Genomic DNA, 24,261 nt, shown 5'->3' with positions numbered 1-24,261 from the left:
TGGTAAATCATGATTATCTGCAAGGTTCAATGGTCCTATTGCATTTCCCCATGGGACTGCCATGTTTGTTATTGCTAAGTTTTGTACAGGTGTATGAATGGAAACTGATAGGGGAAGAGAAATACCGTGTAACAACAGTGAATTACAAGTGGTTGAAATGGAAATTCTACCTATTGGATGAAAGGAAGATTTGCTTCTTCTTGGTCTGAAAGAGGCTTGCACAGGCAACTAAAATTCTTCAGGATTCTTGACTTCAAACTCCTTTGTTCTCGTTATTCCTTTTATGAATCTATCATCCAAGATAGGAAAATTGACCTTCTTAAGTTCTTCGTACACTAGGTCAACTTTTCCCTTCTGTTTCGCACTCGTGGTAAATTTAGAATCCAGGGTATTTATAATTCTAAGAAAAACTTCTAATACTCTTTATTTTCAAAATATTTTCAAGTTCTCCCCAGCGGAGTCGCCAAAAATTGTTGGTTAACAGTTTGTCTTCTCGTTAGATTTATAATCCCTGACTCTTCTTCATGCCCAAGGTGAGAAAACAAGAGAATGTCACCAACAAATGGGTCAGCGTATATGTACAATCACTGCCCTCTGAATTAATCGGTACAGCTCCTTGATTGTATTAAATATTCAATGAATTTGTTTTTATCAATCACCAGATACATTGAGTAATGAAATTAACTGAATTGCTTGTGCCAAAAAAGTAATTCAGTTAATTTCATTACTCAATGTATTTGGTGATTGATAAAAACAAATTCATTGAATATTTAATACAATCAGGGAGTTGTACCTGTTAATTCAGAGGGCAGTGATTGTACATATACGCTGACCCATTTGTTGGTGACATTCTCTTGTTCTCTCACCTTGGGCGTGAAGAAGAGTCAGGGATTATAAATCTAACGAGAAGACAAACTGTTAACCAACAAATATCGAGAGCGAGATTATGAGGATGACTAAGAGATTTGTCATCTTCCTTGGAAAATTTAAGGTAATGAGGTGAAGAGATATGGTTAACTATATCTTGGTATCATTGGCATCAATATTTGTGGAGACGTTAGTTGTGCAAAAAGCTTTCTCTAGGATCTCCTTGTGTAGAGGAGACAACTTTAGTAACTCAAAAATAGAGATCTATGTGGGGGTCCGCTACAATTGACTTACGAGATCATAACTAGATATAGTAGGTGGAGCCACCTATTTGGAAGATGAGGCATTCTTGGGATCATGTGCCACTTTGAGAACAACTTTAGATTGCCCCCTAGTGACAATGTTTAAGGTTTTACCATGTGGAGAGGAGGAATTTGACACCTTAGGAGATACGCTAGGCCTAGTGTCTTGATAGTTTTGATGAGAGCTGTGTGTTCTCAAGACCACTTTAGGCTTCTCTTAATTGGTATCATAGTTGGGTTCCTCATCGAACTTGGGGCCCGTCATGTAAATATTTTCACTTAGGGGCTTAAGCATGTTAATCACATTGCCTATGTTGTTATAGGCATATCTATACTTGGTGTTATTAAATTTTTTGTTGATTTTTGATGTTTCACCTTTCTTATATTCAGGTAATGGTTTCTTAAAGGCTTTGTGATCAAACTTTTTGACTAAGTCATTCGTGACAACTTTTCCTTGATCAATGAGATCTTAGATGGTATCCTTAAGTTTGAAGAAATTCTTCATATTATGACTTTTTTTCCTATGATAATTACAATATTGGTCATCTCTCCACCAATCAAGTTTGGCAGGTGAATCATAGGGACATAAATTGTCGAGAAACATAATGAGCTTGTTATCAAGCAATGTATTCAAGACCACTTCATATGATTTAGCCATTGGTGTATAGGTGTGTCTTGGTTTAGAGGACCTCGTGGGTTTTTCAAAATATTTTGTTTTTGAGGTCTCTTGTTGTTTTGTAGCATATATAGCATTGGAGAGGTTAAAGGTTGATTCCTTAGTCATAGGAACATCTAAAACTCCATCATTGACTGTATATTTGTTTTTGTTCCAAGGTTTACCTTTGCCTTTCCCATTTCAATTATCATTTTTCTCTTTAATAAGAACAATATCACCCTTTTTTATGGCCACATCCTCAATGAAATAAGCACACTCAACCATATCATAAATGAGGTGAATAATTGTTTTCTAAAATCATAGTATAACTCAAACACGCATGAGTTGACAAAGATGTCAATTTTCTCACTTTCATGTATTTGTCAAGGATACTTTGAGTGGAATGATCTCCAACATTGTAGATATATAGAAAAGGGTTCACCTAGTTTTTGTTTGATATTGCACAAGTCCAACATAGTGATGGGATATTGGATGTTGTAAGAGTATTTTTGAATAAAGTTTTGTGCAAGTTCATCAAATGTCTTAAGAGGGGGTGACAATTTGATGAACCCTTCATAGCTTATCCCCTTAAGCTTCTAGGAAATAACCTCATGAGATATGTGTCCTCGTGTATAAAGTCCATGCTAAGAGCATAGAAGTGGTGTACATGGTCATGTGGATCACCATTTCCATCATATTTATCATACTTGGGAACCTCAATATCCCTTCGAAATGGTACCATGTAAATATTCCTATCAAATGGTAGAGAACAGATAGATTTTATAAAAGATGTCTTAGGTTTCTCTTTCACCATTTGTAATTGTGCAAGCTGACTTCTTAACTCTTACATCTATTTTTTCAAGATCTCAATCTCAATTGGTTCTCTTTCTTGTATGATCCTTTAGAAGTATTAGTCCTGGGGGAGTTTCCCTCCCCTAGGTGTTATGTTGTGAAAGTATTGGTCCCTATTTTGTTCTAAGTCCTTTAGCATGATTTTTTCAAGGAGTTTATCTTGGTGGAATCTCATAAGGTCCTTACTAGTAACCTCATTATCTACCTCACTCTCATGATGTGATTGTGAGGGTTTAGGGGATGAGGGACATCCTGTTGCATGCATCATTGGTGATCTAGGTGTCATGTTGTTCCCACTGTTATGAGAAGATGGGTTGTTCATGAAGGGGTTGATGTAGCTACCATCAGAGTGCCTATTCTCAAAGTCATGTGCACGGATGCTAGTTTCAACAAGTTGATACAACATCTCTCTAGTGGACATGTGCCTATCCTCTTCTAGTCTTTCTCTATCTAAATGAGTGTATTCCTCTTTTTTGTGCAAAAAGGTCCTCTAGGTGACAATTCCTCTCTTCAGGATTCATGGTGAGTGAAACATTGTCTATGGCCCTAGGGGTGTCAAAGGGGGTATCAAAAAGATTGTAAAAGAGATATAGTAGATTATGCCAAGTTTTAGTGTTAGCCTCTTCTTGCCTATCAAGGACAAGTTCTTCCTCACAGGTTTTCATATGAAAATGTCTAGTTGGAGTTGTCAATTGTGCAAAGGTAAATGAGGGGTGACTTCCTTGAATGACTTGGAGCCTAGTTGTAACTGGCATGTAAGGATTAGTCTTTAGCATAGAAAGAAAAATAGAGCCTTTCAAGGTAAAAACTTGTATAGTCACAATGATCACTTGTCAAAATATAGAATGGAGCAAGTGGCCTACCAAGAGTGCTCAAGAATTTACAACACTAGTGGTTCTAGCTAAGAATTGAGCAAGAAGATCGATAGAAAGTAGCCAAGAAAATGAGGTAACAAAGTTTTTGACAAGTGAACAAAGAGACATTAAGTTTGTATCTAAACGGCTAGACCCATCTCTTTAGATTTAGACCATACTAGACATGAGGATTTCAAACCAGACTATGATAAGACTAGGCAAAAATACCCTTAATTCAACTAGGTGTAGTCTAGACTCAATTCTGAAAGAAGAAAGAATCAAGAGATATTTCACAACAAAGCAAGTGATACTTGTGTAGCAGATATTATCATGCAATATTTTATACAACAGGCTTGTGATACTTTATAGGAATATGATATTTATTGGCAGGGAGTGCAATAGAACCTATAACAAGCATGTGATAGTGTTTTTGATTTAGTGTGATACTTTTTGAGGTGTGAAGCATCACATGATATTTCTTAGGCAGGCATGTGATAAAGGGCAAATAAACCCTGTAATGTACAATTTGTGGCCTAAGATATCTATATTTCAGTTTAATTTTTTGAGCGTTTTAGGCTAGAATACAGTCATGACATAATAGAACTTTATTTTGAAGCAGTAAACACAATGGTTTAAAAATAATTGGGGATATGAATGTGTCTTCAAATAGTTGTACAAGTGACAAAGCAACCTTGCCAACACAAGCACTTGGGATATCAAAAGTAAAATCCTATGAACACTAACATCATGTTTATGTTTGACATGTTTTCACGGGTCTATCACATTTAAAAACACATTCCAAGAAGAACTATCTAAAGGTCATAACTCGTTACTCAACAACTTGGCTCACGCTTGATGCCCCTTTGCCTCACACAAAGTAGTTTCCCACAATAGATGTTGGCTTTGTCATGGAGGTTCTATTGGCACAACCAAAGGGACACAAATGGCAAGTGTAAAATTTTAGGGTGATCTAGGTATCCCACTAGGATCGATCCTTGCAACAAGATTTTGAGTGGATAAATAAGGTAGCTTCTATTCCTATAGTGTTTAGAAAGGGTCTCATTTGCAAAACTCCTCTTGCACCTATGAATAGGATACCCTACCTTGTAGTAGGTAACAGACCTCGCGGCCACAAGAGTACCTTAATCATTCTTTCTTAGTATTTTCCTCATGGTTCCAATCCCACAAGTACTTCTACTAAATAAAGACAAGTGCTATGAACCCAAGGCTTTGGCCTTTGTCAAGGGATTTATGATTATAATGGATCACGTTAGCTAAGTTATGCTCATTCCCACTTTGTGTCATTCTTATTATTATCTTTCCACTAATAGTAGGCCCTCTAAAGGTAATATCTCACTAGGAGATAGAAACAACATGGATCTATGCCTAGAGGTCAAGATTTCTAATTCACCCAAAGGGTGAAGAGCATACTCTCCTATTCCAAGTGCTTCCCCCAAACACACCAAGAAAGTTAATTAAGACAACTAAAAAGTGGAATATGCCACTCATATTTGAGACTCAATGAAGGGTCAATATTTTTGATTCACCACAAGGGTGAAGAGCATACTCTCCTACCAACAAAGAGACCTACTCACTAGTTTTATGTGCCTACAAAAATAAACCAACTAGTATATGTCGCACATGAAATAAAATAAAAATAAGCACACTTGGTTTATTATTTTTCTTTTCTTGGGTAGCCCTACAAAATATTAGTAGCCCCTTTTAGCAATTGGACTTTGGCATGTGTCCTTTTAATAAAAATTTTGTAAGCAACCTAAGAAATCCTACAAAACCAATTGAGTTAGTACAATGACAAAGGGTCAGCCAAAATCTATAAGAAACCTGCAAGTCACTAATCAGAGAACAAAGAATGTAGAAAACCTAAACCAGATGTTGTAATAACTCAAAATACCAATCAAAACTGAAAAATTGTCCTTTTCCCTAAACCAAATGATACTTTTCACTACACAAATTTAGTGCAATACTTCCTCGTATGGTCGGGCGATATTTCAAGCCTGTGTAATACTTTATATTAAAGAGGATGATAGAACCTACAACTTTTGTGTGATGAAATCCTACACTCTGTTTGATACTTTAATTGGTAAAGTATTGTAGCAATATATATCCAAATAGCGTACAATACTATAAAAGTATCGCATGATAACTTCCTCAAAATTTAAAAAAATGTCAAAAATAGAAATGATAAAAATGGACAAAGAGAGGTGAAATAGAGTTTTTCTACACTATGGTCGGCGCCAAAAATGTACACTTAGATTGTGCACTTCTCTCAACCATTCTATCCAAACAATCCCATAGATTGAGAAGCCTAGATGGTGGCCTAAAGCTCCCTAATCATGGAGTGCAAAGGGATACAATGAGCAATAAAATGGCTCTTAGATAAGCCTAAGGAGTGCAGCCCCTTGCAAATAAACCATGAAATGGGAAATTCTAAGACAAGAGAAAGAATGCTATTGTCCAAGAACTCCTATGGAATGCAATGCAACAATGCAACTAGCTAAATAAGATGCAAAGAATGCAACTAAACTAGGAATATTAGAGTGTTACAAGTTCTTCTAATTAAACTATGTGAGTTACTCAATTACATAAAAGAAACTAAACAAATGCACTATGAAACTAAACTAGTATGCTTATGCAAGAATGAGAGAGAGAATAGAAGCTCTCCACAAATTCTCCAAGAAACCTATAGAAAAATCCACAGCATAACAATAATTTGAATTTGGATCCTTAGATGAGGGGAGAGCTCTCCCTTTTAAAGATGTGTGGATGGTAGAGATAAAGATTTAGAGGAACATGATCAAGGGTGGGGGTTGATTTTTGATCCATGTGCAAGATCATTTCCACCAATGAGAAATAGTTGATTTTTGCATCTCCATGTGAGACAAAAAGTTTTTTTTTTTTTTTTCAAATTGGGGAAAATGATTTATGTGTGCAACTTAGGATAAGGGGGTGAAAGGGGCCTTTTATTTAATTAAAGGGGGGCATGTTCCTTTTAATTAAATTTGAACTTAGGATATAGTGGTCAAACTATACGTTTAATCAAATAAATTATTTTTTAAAGATTTGTTCTAGGAAAATAATTAAATAATTTAGCCAAAATGCTGAGAAGGGGGCCAATAGTCTAGGTGACCATTTTTGGGTGATTACAGAGGTCACAAAAGTACAGTGGAGTATTTAGGAAACTACTTTAGCTACAAAGGAGATTGAGGAGGTTAACCGTCTTGGTTTTCGTCTTATTGCTTGAGACCTGATAGAGTCAATTCTCAAATTATCTCAAGTGTCTGATGCAGGAGCATCACGGGTGTAAAAGCAATCTCAAATCACCCAAAATCATTTTTGTTTTGTTTCTTGAATAAGAGTTGTCTCAATGCAGAGTTGCTATTTGTGGAAGATTTCTTATTTTAGTAATTTTTTCTTATGATTTCAGATTGTTCTTATTCATATCTAAAGGTTCATCTTAGATATATCAACCTATCATATGAGTTTCATTGCCATATCATATGTATTAGTGCAGCTATTGTGGATTTTTGGTATGAATTTTTTCTATCCAAACTTCAAGCTCAGTAATGAAAGCCTTAATGGCTCTGAAATGAGGTCAAACCTTGATTGATGGACACTTGTACAATCAGCCATTGTAGAACAGGAGTTGTCATTTCTAAAAAGGGGTTACGATAGCCAATTGGGCCAACGGTTTGTTAGTTACGGTCTCTAGAATTTGGTCATCCAAAAATATAATTTATAAATTTTCTTGAGATGATTCCATGTAATAAAGTGTAATAAAATAATATAATATGAGGTTTGTTGGCCTTAAGAGTTAGGGCTTAGTGTTTAGAACCTTCTTGAGCAATGAAAAACTCCTATATAAGGAAGGCTTGTAGGTTGTTTAGGGAAATTTTGGGTGATAGTAGCATCTCTATCTTGCAAATTTTTGTAAGGAAGGTGCCCATGTAGGTGTGAATATTGTAATTCTTAATTTTGTAATTCCACACTTGTGGAGATAATAAGAAGGTTGTATTTTGTTCTCTCAAAAAAAAATTCTCTATTTATGTTATGTGTTTACGATATTAATGGGGATGCCCTTCATCAATTTTGATTCAACACAAACTATCTATGAAATAATACACCATCCAATGTTACAATCTCCTTGAGGTGTTGATGATAAATGAGTATAATTTTTTGATTAAATTTAATACAATAAGAAATATATTCTTGAAATTCTCTATTTATGTTTTAATTTCTCTTAGAATCAAGCAAAAAACATGACATGGAATTAAGAATGAATTTTTATTTTTATGGTTCCATAAGTTTGCAAGTGGTAAAGAAATTCATTAATTTTTTGGAATAATTTTCATTGTAATAGAGTTTCAATAGTGCAAAGATACTTTTGTCAAATGTTGATTTTAGAAATTTTATAAACGATTCAATTTTACAATGTATGGTGATGGGCATGTACAAAGTGTTGATACTTGTGGTGAAGCAAGAGAGGGGGACTTTCAATAGTGGGAAATCTTAGAGAGAGAGGGATATGATGGTGAGATGAGGAAGGGTTGAACATGAGAGAGGGTGATGGGGGTTCATATCTAGAGAGAGTAGAAAGAGATGTGTGTGTGTGTGTGTGTGTGTGTGTGTGTGTGTGTGTGTGTGTGTGTGTGTGTGTGTGTGAGAGAGAGAGAGAGGGAGAGAGGGGTTCATATTTTGGTTTTTTTTTTTTAAAAGAGACTAGTAGTAGGGAAAGAGGGAGGGAGGGGGGAGGGGGGATATAATTCTGACCATAACCTAAGTCTTAATTCTAACCCCAACCCTACCCCTAACCTCGACCTTAAATTCTAATTGTAAACTTTATCCTAACCTTCCCTATAACCTTAAGCATATGCATGTACCTTAATATGAATCTAAATAAACTATAATCTAAATACTAACCCTAATCCTAACCCCTAATCATAATAAATAACCCTAACCTTAATCATAACTTTAATATTAATTGTTAACATAATAAGAGTAGTCATCACTCTAATATTAATCTCACCTAACCCCTTATCCTAACCCCCATCCTACTCCAAACTATAACTCTAATTGTAACCATTAAAATATACTACTCATAACTTTAAATTACTCACCCTAATTGGAAGTGTAACTCCACCATTGACCCTATGTGAATGAAAAGGTTAACTATAATACTAACCTTAATTCTAACCCTGAAACTAACACTAACCTTAAGACTAATCCCAATTACACCATTGACCTTAACTAGTACCCTAATACTAACCTTAACCGTAACCCTAACTCTAACCTTAACCGTAATAGTATTACTGATCATAGTACTAACACTATTTGTAACACTAAACCTTAGCCTTATATAATTATAGATTTAAATTCATATAATATTTTAAAATTATCTCTAACCTTAACATTAACATTAATTGTAACCCTACCTCTAACATTAACCATAATCGCACCACTAACCATAGAAGTAACCCTTATTGCTATATATTTAAATATTTAAAATCATAAAATGTCATCCATGTCAAGCTACGACAACTAGTAGCTTATCTATACTTACATATAATATGTCGAGATTAATCCTTCTTGAGGTGTCTATTTTCATCAACACCAACACTACATATTAAGTTGAGGGTTTAGAATGAATTAATAAGATAATTGTGTTCCTTACTCATTCCTTGAGCACTAGTAAAAGCTAGGATGGGAGTGGAAAACGAAGCTTAATTAAGGTCTTAGATAGTTAGTTAGCCTTTCTCATATGAAAGGTTATTGATACTACATAAGTCATTAGGGGGTCGAGGTCTAGAGAGACTATCAGTGTAACCTTAGAGTTGGCGCATGTGATGACACTTCCCCATATGCATCTTAGGTTTTCTATGTATTTATATTTAGGTGTTTGTGTTTTTTGCCTCTAGGATCATCCTTGTTATATGTGTAGCACCACTTGAAATAGAGAGCTTTCAGATCCCTTACCTAGGATTTGTATTGTTGATTTTATGGTTTGATTATCTGTGTGTGGACTGGACTTTATCTCCCCAACACAGAGGGAGTGAACTTGATTAGGTTACCAAGAGGTCAAGAGGTAGTGATTCTCTAACCATTGGGTTCCCACATATTTGCACCAATGTTGCATGTTCCATTATTACTATTGTACCATTCTCATTCTTATCTCTTGGAGACATTCTCTACTTTCAGTTGATATATCTATGTATTCATGTATTAGATATTGTTATTTTGAGATCCTTATAGGACAATGCATTGTAATGTATTATATTTGGTTTATCACTACATACCCTAATACATGTGCAATGGATGTCATGTATTTGAATAGATTTTGTGGTATTGTATGTACTTTATGTATTCTTTTGTTGGATCATGTATATGGCATTTCATTATGGATGTGAACATTGTATTTCAAATTAAATCTAATTAATAAAACTTCCATAAATGTGATTCAACATTAAGGAACCCTTGAGAAATGAGAATTGTACCTATATTGCTTTTATGTGAATATGATGTGAAATATTATGTTGCTTCCATAGTGTTATCTTGATGTTGCATAAACTTTTAAGAGAAAAAATTTCTTCAGTAAACCTAGTAGCATATTTAGGTTAATATTTCTTGGGTTCCCTAACAAAGCATTACATCACGACTTAAATTTATAGCTTGCCATGTACAATGCAGTTTATCTAATGTATATTGAGTTTTTGGTACAAAATAGAGAGTATCCAATTTGATTCATGATATATTGATTGTAGAATTCTTTCACACTTAAATTTTTTAAATCGTACTTTTTGAAATCCTTGTGATTTTATATTAGCTTTGACTCAAATGAAATAATGATCGCTTATTTTATTTAGACAAAAGATCACTCTTTTTTTCTTTAAATTAGAAGCCATCTCTCACACTAATATCAATTAATACGAATCATATTATATCAAATATTTAATATCATAGACATAAAATTGTTATATAAAGCATGATATTACTTCTATCTATACACTTCATATTCATTCTCTCAAATATTAGTCTAAAATTTTATTATATAAGTTTTGCAAATATTATAGATTTACACTCATTAAAATACAATTAAAATGCTCATTTTCCTTCTAAATATAGATATTAATAATATATTTCAAATTTTAAAATAATAAATTTAAGTTGCACACTTCAAAACTTGAGTTCACAAAATATATTAACTCTATAACACAAAGGGAGGGATGTCCTTCTAAATATAGATATTAACAATATATTTCAAAATTAAAAATAATAAATTTAAATTACACACTTCAAAACTTGAGTTCAAAAAATATATTAACTCTATAACAAAAAGGGAGGGATGTGAAGGAACCTTGGCAGAACAATATCTAAATGAACATGTACATTTCATTTACAATCTGCTATGTGTAAATTAGTCCCAAAAATAGTACAATCAATCCACAAAAGAACCATACGAATGCCAAAATTTGGAGTTGTTTCTCTTAGCATCGAGTTGATTAGAGGCCCTCTCTCTCCATATTATTCGAGCATCTTTCCATTCTCACCACCACCTTCCAACTTTTCATTCCAAGTATGTGCAGACGACTTCTTGAAACGAGTTAATTACCATAAATGGTGTCTTAACAAATAGCCCATCAGTATGTAGTGGAAAAAAGATCATTACAAACTATAGATCTGTTATAAGTCAAAATCATGGTCTAGATCCCCAAATACTTGGAAAACGGGACTTCTTAGAACTGGACAAGGTGCACATAATCTCTTGTGTATATTTTTTAACATCAAGGTGCACGTTGCTATAGTACAATCTTATTGTTACAGATTGCTTGCTTTAAAATCACCAGCAATCCCCACAGGAGCATTGTCCACCGGTTGGCATCTCGCACAATAATTTGTCTTCCAACAATCTTGGAGATAAACATATACTCGAAGATTCTTGACAATTCTAATAGTTGCTCCCAGAGGAGTGTTTAACAATCCAAATGCAATTGCCAACTTTTCGCTATGATGGCAGAGGAATGATTCTGTTTTCCTCCAGCTCCACATCATTCACTGCATGTTTGAATCTGTTACATAACTTGCTACCTTCAGCTCTTGAGACGATTTCTCCAACTTTTCATAGATTTCTTGTGTCTGTGTATGTGATCCGTCTCCTGCACGGAAAACATGTACCATTTTGTGATCTTCAATCCAACTACAGCCGGGTACCTTATTAATTCCTCTGTCTTTCATCAATCTCCTTACCATTTGAACCTCTTGCCACCTCTTGGCATCAGCAAAGATGTTTGAAAGAAGAACATAAATTGCAGGATTTTCGGGATCCATTTCGAGAAGAAGGGTTGCAGTAAATACTCCTAAACATGGATTCTTATGCGCTCTACAGGCACCAAGCAAGCATGTCCACACAACCACCACAGGTTTAATTGGCATTTTGACGATTAAGTTTAAAGTTTCCTCAAGATAGCCAGCACGACCAAGGAGGTCAACCAAACACATATAATGACTAGTTGTAGGAGTGATACAGTAAGAATCACCCATGGCATTGAAGTATTTACAACCCTCTTCTACTAAGCCTACATGGCTGCATGCTAATAAAACACAAGTGAAGCTTACATGGTCAGGGTATGTTCCATAGTGCTTCATCAGTTCAAAGAGTTTGAGAGCATCCTGGCAAAATCCGTTTTGTGCATAGCCTGCGATCATAGCATTCCATGAGATCACGTTTCTTTGTGGTATTGTTTCAAACATTTTACGTGCCATGTCTATGCTTCCACATTTTGCATACATGTCTATCAGGGCACTAACGATTACTACATCTGACAAAAATCCGCTTTCAATGATGATTTGATGGATGATCTTGCCCTGTTTCAAAGCTCCCATTTTGGCACAGGCTGGGAGGATACTAGCAAGAGTTGTAGAGTCCGGATTAACACCTTCGAATTGCATTTGCTTAAAAGTTTCAAAAGCCTTTTCAGCCAAACCATTTTGTGCATATCCTCCAATCATTGCATTCCATGAGATCACATTTCTGTGGGGTAGATTGTCAAACAGCTCATATGCCATTTGTACAGTTCCACATTTTGCGTACATGTCTACCAGGGCACTGGTAACTATAACATCTGACAAGAATCCATTTTCAATTGCACGTCGATGAATGTCCATGCCCTGTTCAACATCTCCCATTTTGGCACAAGCTGGGAGGATACTGGCAAACGTTGTAGAGTCTGGCTTTTCACCTTCCAAATTCATTTGCTTGAAAGTTTCCAGGGCCTTTACGGAGAACCCATTTTGTGCATATCCTGCAATCATCGCATTCCAGGAAACCACATTTCTCTGCGGCATTTTGTCGAACAGTTCACATGCCATGTGTATTCTTCCACATTTTGCATACATATCTACCAAGGCACTTACAATCACAACATCTGACAAGTATCCACACTCGATTACACTCTGATGGAAGGCCATTCCCTGTCGCAAAGCACCCGTTTTCGCACAGCCTGGGAGGATGCTGGCAAAGGTTGTGGGGACAGGCTTTACACCTTCCAATTGCATTTGCTTAAAAGTTTCTAGAGCCTTTTCAACCAACCCATTTTGTGCATATCCTGCAATCATCACATTCCATGAAACCACATCTCTGTGAGGCATTTCTGTAAAAAGCTTTGAAGCCTCATCATAAACTCCGATTTGCGCATATCCTGCAATCATTGCAGTCCACAACACAACATTTTTCTGAGGTATTTTGTCAAATAGTTTACGTGCTTTGTGTATGATTCCACATTTCACATACATGTCTAACAGAGCATTTGCAACAACATCCGACAAAATTCCCATTTCGATTATGTTTCGATGGATCTCCGTACCTTGTTCTACATCTTTTATTTTCGCGCAGGCCGGAAGAATGCTAGCAAAGGTGAAGTGATCAGGTTGGATACATGTTTGTTGCATTTGGTGAAAGAGAGTCAATGCCTCATGAATATATCCATTTCTTCTGTATGCTGCAATTATGGTATTCCATGAGAAAACATCCCGTTTAGTCATTTGGTCAAACATTTCGCGTGCATCTACTAAACTTCCACAGTTGACATACATGTTTACAACGTTATTTTGAAATAAGGTGCCTGAAGCGAAGACAAATCCGCCTTGAGCGATGTAGGAGTGGATTTGTTTACCCTCTGAAAGAGATTTCCTGAAAATGCAGCTCTGCAATAGTCGAAGATATACAGAAGAATATACAGGAGGGTTTCGTGTAGTGAGTAGAATGTGTAGTGCCTCTTTCAACCGAGCTTCTCTACATAAAGTTGAGAGAGTAAGATTGACATTCGATGGCATTGGTAATTTATGATTGGAAATAACAGTAACAAACGTTCATTGCTTTGCTGTGTTAAAAAGAATAAGATATATTAGTTTGTAGGACAGCTTGAGCTGTTCTAGGTGTGAGCTTGTTCATGAAAGCGAGGTTACAAGTTCAATTAGTAAAGAGAAGAATTAGTAGTAAAGAGCGGTAGTTATTGAGATGCAAAAAAAAATTGACATGAGGCACTATTAGAGTGATATATACCATATCTTCATGACGTGGTGCGATAAGACAGGTCGTATGTGATATGATGGGATGTGGACAGAGGAAATTGGAAGCCCTAACGGTGTACATTACTCCTTAATGATGTGTGCTAGACGGTTGCTCATAATTGCACCGGAGATTGTGTGGTTAAGAAGATTTTGGTTGATGGGAAATGCGTCGGAAAGGAAATTTGAAAACCAGTTGAAATAGCCATGACATGTTGGCAAGCCATTAATTTTGTAATTTCGACGGGACACCGAGGGAAAACAAGCAATGGCGTGCGGGACACGGACATGGCCACCTCCAAAACCAAGTGTTTAGTTTCTACAATTTCGTTGCAAATGATCAAGAAAGCAATGTTGAAAGAGATTTTTTTTTTAATTTCATGTTATGTGTTGTGTTGCCCACTTTTTTCAGGGGGGATTTCAAGAGACAGCGGCAACAGGCTTTGGTGAACAACAAAAGCTGACCAACATGGGACACAAGTGTACCAGGTATTGTATATGCACTCAATAATGATTTTAAGTTCGCCATAATTTTAAAATTATGAATTAAGAGAATAATAAAAAATGGTTGTCACGCTATATTTCTAGGGTTTCAAACCCTAAAGCTTCCTGAAATCATATTTGTAGTTCTATATAAGGTTTTATCCAACATTCCTTTGTGAACGAATTTTTCTAAAAAATGTATAAGTTTTTATTGTCATGTTTACCTGTTGTCCATGCACCATGTCATTGTTTTGTTTTAGAACAAACGACTCTGTTTTTACTTTGTTTTTGTAACCCTTTTCTTTTCATGGTTGTTTCTATAATGAAAATTCTATAGATTCAACATTTCTTTGTGAAATAATATTTCATAAAAAGTGTATTATTTTATGATATCGTGTTTTCTTGTTGTTCATGTACATGTTGTGTTTTCGAAAGATCAGATAGCTCCCCTTTCGAGAGAAGGGTTTCTTAGTTGTCGAGCTTTATTTCTAAGGTTTCAAACTCTAAAGTTTCTTAAAACCAAGGTATCAATATTTTATAGGGTGTGAAGCTCCAATATTTCTCTATGAATTAATGTTTCATTAGCAACACATTAAGGTTTTACACTTGTACCATGTCATTTGTGGCGTTAAGATAGATGGATCTTTTTGAGACTTGGTGTTTTACTAGTTTATCACTAGTGTTTTAAACTCTAATGTTTCTTAAAGCCAAGGTGTGTATTTTATCCAGGGTTTGAAGCTCTAACATTTTGTTGTCTACAAATGATTCATAAACAACACATTGTGGTCTAGTGTCATGTTTGCCTTCATGCTTCTATTTTGGTTTTTGTCACTACTAGATGTCTTTTTTTTTATCACATTGTTGTATTTTCATCTATGACCATGCCATTACCTAGCGAGAATCATCATAAGTTTACTATATTGGTTGATTCTCTGGACCAATGGATTTGAAGCCCAAAAACTTGTTAGGATAATCCACAGACAAAAATAACAATTACATGCAAATATAAACAATATCAGAAAATAATAGAATGCATAGAAGAGAACACAAGACACCAAGATTCAACGTGGTTCACCCAATCTCTAGGCTACATCCACCAAATAGTGAGTCCAATATTATTACAATCCAATGATTACAACCTGATTACAATCTATAATCCCTTTAGCTCAATACTGCTGCAAGAAGCAATTATCGCATCACACCTTATGAAAATCCCTAACCATAAGCCCTTTTATACAAGTATTTTTGTCGCTTTAGGGTTAAAATTAGTTACAACATGTCAACCATAAAATGCCAATAAAATAGCCCCAAAAAAATTCTCAAGGCAAGGCCAAACCCCACTAAGGAGACTATGGAGTATGTACAGTACTTCCCTGGTCAGTCACCATAAACTAACAAAACTACTATCTTAGAACCCTAATTAGTCAGGGGTAACAACATGTAGACTTTGTTCTATCTCATGATTCTTCCATGGTTTGGTTTAAAAACTTGCATTGCATGAATGTTCAAGACTATATTGTTGAAGTCATCAAGAAATACCTTCTTTGTGTGGGGAGAGCTATGCATATGGACCTGTATGCTTAGGTGGATGGTCATTTTTGTAGATTTTTTTGGCAGATGTGGTATTTGTATTGGCGCTATATTATATGGTTCATTCAATTCCTTATTTTATCTGATGATGCTTCACGTGAACTTCTCTATTAATTTGAATCTTCAATAGGCAAATAGCCATTGACATTGAATTATTTGTCAGATGCAGACAATATAGCTATGTGGTTGATAATGAGCACTTCCATCCACATTGAATTTTATTACTTACAATGAATTGTGTTGTCATTAAAAAGTGTTTTGGAATTACAAAGTCCACATTTTTGGACAATTTACAAGTTTTTCCTTAAAATACTAGTTCCAACTTAGTTTCATAAGAGCATTATATCATAAAACTAAATTTATCTACAAGCATGGATTTTGTGAGGATATTCAACTCAACACATGTAAAGATGAACCATTGACTATCACCATGCCACAAGGACCCCTAGAAATTTATTTTCACCATTTTGCAAGGTACAGAAAGTGGACCCTGCAAAATAGGAAACTGAGCTTTACACGAAGGTTATCCATAGAATGTACATGTTAACCCACTATGAAAAAATTCAAGCCATTGAAATTTTCTCAAATCAATTATCTGTGATGGGATGACTGCAGGAAAAAATAGCCAACATTTCTGGTGACTCAAACAAGATTCGTGTCTACTAAGCATAAGACTAGTGGTCTTAAGCAATCCATTGGGCATGGAGTCACCAATAGAGAATGACGTATTATCGCACCTTTAACTTCACAAAACAAGAATGACTAGGGGAAACATGTTGATTTGTTGCAAAGTTAATGGGGCATCCTCTTGTTGGCATTAGGTCTAAGTGATCAGCCTTGACCATGTTGTTGTTCTCTGCAACACTTGTACCCTACTGTCGTAGTAATAGTTTTGTGTGTATGGCTGACAGTATGTGTTCTTCCACTTTGACCTGTTGCACCACTGATTCCTCCCCCATTGGCATCATCTCATGTACAATAACTTGAAAAGGGGAAGGATTTCTACATCTAAAACTATCAAATTTGCTTCTAGGACACTTGTGTGCCTCCAATGCTTGCACTTGAGCAAGCTTAAACATCAGCTCTTGATTTTCTATAGCAATCCTTTTTGTAAGGTGGTCTGAACATTTCTTATGCAATACCTCCCATTATGGGGAGTGAAAGAGATCTTCATGGTATTTCTCTTGCTTCTCCTAGAGATAAGCTTGGTAATCTTGGACTTGGATGTATCAAATGGGGGCATATTGAACATGCTCACAACCTATAATGACATGGTAAGTTGAATTAAATTAAGCATCTTGGTTTCTTGGGTAATCATGATGCCACTACAAATAAGGCATGACATGTTCATGACATTGGGGGAAGTAACAGGCTCTGGAAATGGTTTGTGGCCACATGCAATCAAATCGTGTCACTGTCAAAAACTATCGAGATGGGATAACTCGAAGTAATAACCCACCTGCATACACTTGTAAAGTTGACCCATTGACTGTCGCCATTTTGTGAGAACCCCTACAATGTTGTTGTGAAAAATACAAAAGAAACTCGGGCCATTGATCATTGAAGAGATCCATGACATAAGACTTGAGAAAACGTGCCAAAATTAAGGGCCTACAACACCCATCGATTGACCAAAAGGAAACCATGTGGCAGAACATATTTTTATTGAGTCTACACAAAACCATTTATTAATTTGTGATACATTTCTCTCAATGGCTAGGTTCATCCTGTATCGAAAGCAAGGAAAACTTGCACTTCAATGGGCTATGACACCCCTATGGGAAAATTTCACTGACATATTTTACATGCTTCACTGAATGCAGATACATGATATCATTAGCCAAAAGTGTCATGCTTTGTTGATATCTTGGACGGATCCACCTTCATGTTATCCATTATTTCTATTAAGTAGCTTCTATTTTCTCTGCATGAAAAATGCAGAAACTAATATATTTTTCCCACAATATATTATTTTGTTCAACCATCTAGAATCGTCCTTGCCAAGTGGCTATGGTTAATGGGTTAATGCTAGATATGTGTTAAGTTGTCATATTGACTATCTGGATAGTATTTTATCGATGACATAATTTCATTGTTTGCAACTGGGACATATTACCAAATTGAAATATTTATTATTCAATTTATTTTCTTTATAATTATGGCACATGTGCATCTTGATGCCTATTTTTTATTTTTTAGTGTTTTTTATGTCCCTTCTATCTTTTAGACAATCATTTGGCTTTTCGACCACCTCCATAGCATGACTAGAAAATGTGATGTAATTTCCTTTTTCTTACCATGAAAGACAATATGATTTGTGCAAATCATTAGGTTGGGATGAACATCCTCTTATGCACAATTTTTACATCATGACAAATTGACAAATATTGTTGGTCATATGTATTACTAATGTTAGCAATATTTTGAATTTTTGGTTATGGTGGTATTGAATAGTTGATTGTGTATGTCAATTGATAGTACAACACCATATGTGTTGTTGGAGCATATCATTTTTCTCCATTCTGTTGACTCCTAAAAATAACAGCTTGGTACCCTTTTAACTTGCAAATTCAAAGTGGTATGTAATCTCAAGCAATTTATCTAGAGATCTTGGCATACATGTTTTAACACATACATATAAGTAGTGTAAATCATTAGATTGGAATGAACATCCTCTGATGCACAATTTTAGCATCATGAAAAATTGACAAATATTGTTAGTCATATGTATCACTAGAGATACCAATATTTTGAATTGTTGGTTATGGTGGTATTGAATATTTGATTGTTTGTGTTAATTGGCAATACAAAACTACGTGTGTTGTTGAAGCATAACATTATGTTCAATTTTGCTGAATCTTGAATATAAATGGGTTGGTACCTTTTGAATTTGTAATTTCGAAGTATGACTACAACTAACTCTATTTTTACCATGCAGGCCTTTGTATAAAAAACACAAACAATTCTTCAATTGGTGAGTGGACATACTAAAATATAGTCACTTTTGTTATGAAAAAAGATAATTGGCACATTTTATGCATGTTTTATGTTATTGTATTCCCTTTGTGGGCTTGTAGTGTACACACTTGTGTGATTTGGGGAATATAGGAATTCTATGCAGTGCCTCGTGTTGGTTATTGGTTGTAAACCCTATCTAAGACTAGTTGTTCATGCAGGTTGTTCATTTGTAGGGGCACTTTGGTAGTCATGAGGAACATTAATAAATTAGAGGTCATCATTCTTATCATCAATTCATTCATAATTTTTATTGTCTCTTAGATATGTATATTGCCTTGCATGTTCTTATATTGCATCCTACTTTCATTACTTTCATGGCACATTTCACATTAATGAACATGATTATATATGTTATATTTCATTTGGTTGAACCTAATAGCCATTTATAACATAGAATCATACATCATATCAACTAGAATGGAATTTTTGAGGTTATACTCCTTGAGCTCCTCTCTATGAAGGCCACAACTTTATCTTCTAGGACAACCATGTGCCTTGGCATCTTCATATACCACTGATGTATTCCCACTTGACAACTTGTATCTGAATGTACACTGGGAGTCTAGGACATTCTAAATTTAGCACATATGTGATCAATGTAATTATTGATGTCATGGAATTTGCATCTTCGCCAAGATGAGTTTGAAACATATACCAAAATGTAAACTTCCAAGTGGCCCCCTTGGTAATATTTACATTTTAGTTTATGTTTTAGCCAAGCATATCATTTTTTGCACCTAAATAATTAGGACTCTATTACATCACATCATCTTACTTCACTTTAACCTACAATAGATATATAGGCTATTACATAGCAATGAAAACTGAGCGTCAAAAAAGTAGTTTGAAATAGAAATGTAGGCAACAACATCTAGAAGTTTTGTGATTTCAATATTTGTAAGAAATGTGTCATGCAATGTTAATGTGACTTTCTAACTAACTTCATGATTACAACTACATTACTTATGATATTTAATGCTAGCTTACATGTTATAACGTACTGAATACTAGATTAGGGTTATACCCAGAGCTATTTCTTTCTTATTAAACTATTCCATGTTGCACAAAATAAGGGAAAGCACGAAAAACTAGTTTGAAATTCAAAACTAGCACCAATATTTGGCTCTTAGAAGCATCATTATTTCAAAACTTAAATGCTATGTGTGAGCTTAACACAACTAGTTAACAAATATGAGCTTACTAGTTATAATGTACACAACATGTGATATAGAGTTGTTCCTGCATATAAACTCTTCCTACCCTTTCTTTGAAACTGGATGGTGTAACCTAATCTTTTCCAGAAGTTAATTGTTCTTCCTTCTGGAAACCCTACCCTCCCTTGTTAATGAATGTCATTTGTGTCCTTGAACTCTATTTGATACAAATTTTAAAGTGGCCCACACCCAATGGATGCACATTGGATACCCATCCATGTCAATGCATGTCTTTTTGTCATTTTTCCATGTAATATGTCACTTTTTTGTGTTAGGATAGACAAATCTATGATATAGATTTTTTGTTTTATAGTGTACCCAACACAGTAGTAGTGTTTTAAAGTTGATGTCTTGTCACAATTTTAATGTTGATGTTATCATGACTTTTTGTTTCTTACCATGGGCGCTACAACATGCAAGAATGGGATATATAAATCTTACCAAGGGGGATAGTTTTTTTTTCAAACTCTCAAGTGCCCCCCTTGGTAAGATTTATGTTTTAGTTTACATTTTAGCCAAGCACACTATTTTTTGCACCTAAATAGTTATGGCTCTATTATGTTCTTTGCTCTAACATACAATAGATCTATTGGATTTATACATAGCAATGAAAGAGAGACTTTGAAATATGTAAGCACCAACTTCTAGAAGCTTCATGATTTCAAATTTTGTAATATATATGTTTAGCAAAGTTAACATGACTTCCTAATTAACTTGATGTTGTGACATATAATACGAGCTTAAACAAGAGAACAAAGCTTTAAATCGAGGAACCTAAGTTGTTCTTTCTATTAAACTATTTTGTGTTGCCCAAAATGACAGAATGAGTGCCAAAAACTAGTTTGAAATAGGACAAGAAACACGCAATCTAGTCGACAGTAGCTTAGCAAACAACATGGTTAAAAGTTAACCACTCTTGCCCTTTCTTCCAAACTGCACAGTGTAACCTTATTTTTCCTAGCAATTAATTATTCTTCTTTTTGGTGACCCCTCCTACCTCTATCATCAAATGTCATTAGTGTCCATTAAATTTTGTTTGACTAAAAGTAGAAGTCATCCTTGTTGAAGCTCACACCCAATGGATAGGCATTACATGGCCATACATGTCAAGACATGCCATCTTGTCTTTTTCCAGATGTACCATGTTGCTTTTTGCATTAGGATAGATGACCTTAGTAAAGAGGTATGTTATGTAAATTTTCTTTGTAGTGTAATTAGATTCTTCTATAAGGAATAGAAGTCAATCCCCTATCCAAATTCATATGGTTGGATCATAAATGTTTTTTCTTTTTTCTTTTTCTTTTCAATTTTAGTAGCATTAGAGTTTGTTACTTACTTTGATGAGAATAACATGCAATCTAGTATTACTATAAGTCATCTCTAAACCCAAAAACATATATTTGTGGACTACCAAAGCTCTTTTCCTATCCCAATTTAATAACATTTAGGTTTGTTGCTCATATTGATGAGAATATCTTATCAAAAGAGGTGGTGATGATTAATTGTATTGGTGGAATTTTTAACATGTTTGATTCAAACTAGATTGTCATAAAAAAATGTTATTTTCTTATTCTAAAAGTTAAATCTATATTGTAGAGGTTTTGCAAACAAAATGTGAGACAAATTAGAATTAAAGCTCTAAGAACTATAATTTTTAATAAATATAAATGCATATAACTTCAAGTAATATATAAAATATCAATTAGGCAATCAAATATAAATGCATATAACTTTAAGTAATATGAAATATCAACTAAATTAAATTGTGAGCTAGGAGGATATAAAATATTAAATTTATAGGAAAGATCCAAAAGATTCTTTCTTTTTCTTTCCCAATTTTGTAGCATTAAGGTTTTGTTGATTTTATTTTTTATGGTAATAATTGGTAATCTCATATTATTATTAGTCATTTATAGACCAAAAATATATATAATTGTGAACTACAAAAGTTCTTTTCATTTTCTATTTTAATAGCATTTAAGTTTGTTATTCATATTGATGAGAATATATTATAGCCTATGTCATTAGATACTAACTCATTAGATGCAATATATATTTAAATAACTAATCATATTAAAGAATTTTTTAAACATATGTATATGTACAATAATTTTTTAATTTTATATTTATTTAAATTATTTAAATAAAGTTATTTATCTATTTTCCTTATTGGTTCTAGTAATAAAAGTAAGGGATAAAATTAATTTTGTTACCATAGCTAGTTGGTAAAATAATTGGATTGTTTTATCTTTTGTACTAATGGAATAAACAAGATATATTAGATCATGTCTTACTTCATGGCTAAACAAATAGATATTTGTAGACTACAAGTTATGAATTTGATTTTGGATGGTTCTACTTAATTGACATTTTAGATTAAATTTTCTTATCTATTAATGTGTGTTTTGTGACTTGAGATGTTCTGTAAAAAAAAGTTTTTACAAATTTTTTAATGCTCTTTTAGTGTTTAAATTTTTCTAAACTTATATTTTAAATATTAGATTTATTGATAATCCATAAAATTATTGATGATTTTGTTTTGTTTTATTAATTTTTGTTTTCTTTTATAATCTATAAAAATTAATAAAACAAATTAGTCTAAAAGATTTTATTTTTCTCCAATTATGTGCATTGTATAAATATTGTCATCATTCAAATATGTTTTGCATTTGACTTCGAGATAGTTTTGAGATGCTTCCTTTACCAACATCCTACATATATGTAATAGGTTGGCCTTGCTTCAAGTATGCATAGTTTTAAACACTTCATTTTTTTCTTTTCTATGAGTACTACCTTTACAGTTTTATTTAGACAATCATTTCTATAAATATTGTTCCAAAGAAAATGGGCGTAGAGTAAAATGTACATGAAAGATGGTACAAATTTACAAATGTCTATTTTTTAATTTAATTCAATTATGACTAACTTTTAATGTAATAGATAAAATTTTAGTCTTAATATTTTTTAATATACTTTTTTTTTTTTTAGTATTTTCTATTATGTTCAACTTTCTACTTTTCCTATTTCTAAAATTTGTATTCATTTTCAATTATTCATATGAGATCTCAAATATTTATAAAATATTTAATAGTAATAATTGATTTAAATCTATTAAATATATTTTATCTATATATTTAATTATTTATTAAATTTTATTGAAGAAAATTATTTTAAAAATAAGATTTAAGCAAAATTGTATTATTTAAGCTTCTTTCTCATGACTTCAATAACTAATAATATATGAAAATACTTTTTTTTAGTCAATCAATTGCAAAAGTGAGTAACATTAATTCCAAATGTCTACTTGTCTCTCACCTTTTTCTTATCCCCTACTATCTTCAAGTATACTTCAATTTCATCTTAGACTAAAAATGCAAATAGCAAGAACTTTGACACATGCTTATCTTGTTAAAACAAGCGGTGATTTATAGTTTGTGTTGGTAGAATTTTTAACATGTTTGATTCAAAATAGATTGTAATAAATAAATAAAAATTGTGTATTATAAAAGTTAAATCTATAATGTGGAGGTTTTGCAAACTAAATGTGAGTCAATTAGAATTAAAGCTCGAAGAACTATAATTTTTAATCACTACATCGAAATATAAATGCATATAGCTTTATATAATATATAAAATATTAATTTGTAGAATATATTATACAATGTACATAATCAAAGAGTTTATTGCTAGGAAATTTTTGAATTGTACTCGCTCCTATGTTCGCCACTCAACTGTCTCCAATGGCTTTTTCTCACCTTTGGCTACCTCTAATGGTCTCAACTAGAGTCTAATAACCCAGCTAATACTGAAACTAATAACGTTGTAAGGTTAGATAACCAAGGTATGAA

At 33.7% G+C, this 24,261-nt stretch overlaps 1 protein-coding gene across 1 annotated transcript; it reads right to left on the bottom strand.

Annotated features, from left to right (window-relative positions):
• Positions 1 to 10,849: 10,849 nt before the first annotated feature.
• LOC149541569 (pentatricopeptide repeat-containing protein At2g13600-like) lies at positions 10,850 to 13,890 on the bottom strand. Its single transcript, XM_089796083.1, has 2 exons — positions 11,790 to 13,890; positions 10,850 to 11,698 (listed from the first exon to the last, which is right to left on the bottom strand). The coding sequence occupies exons 1-2, from the start codon at positions 13,872 to 13,874 to the stop codon at positions 11,633 to 11,635; spliced, it is 2,151 nt and encodes a 716-aa protein (XP_089652209.1). The 5' UTR covers positions 13,875 to 13,890; the 3' UTR covers positions 10,850 to 11,632.
• Between the last annotated feature and the right edge of the window lie 10,371 nt (positions 13,891 to 24,261).

Source organism: Cupressus sempervirens, chromosome 8 (genome assembly GCF_028749045.1).
Source record: "Cupressus sempervirens isolate cs-2001-9-10 chromosome 8, ASM2874904v1, whole genome shotgun sequence".
Classification (NCBI taxonomy): domain Eukaryota; kingdom Viridiplantae; phylum Streptophyta; class Pinopsida; order Cupressales; family Cupressaceae; genus Cupressus; species Cupressus sempervirens.
This window is presented reverse-complemented; position numbering and strand designations above follow the sequence as displayed.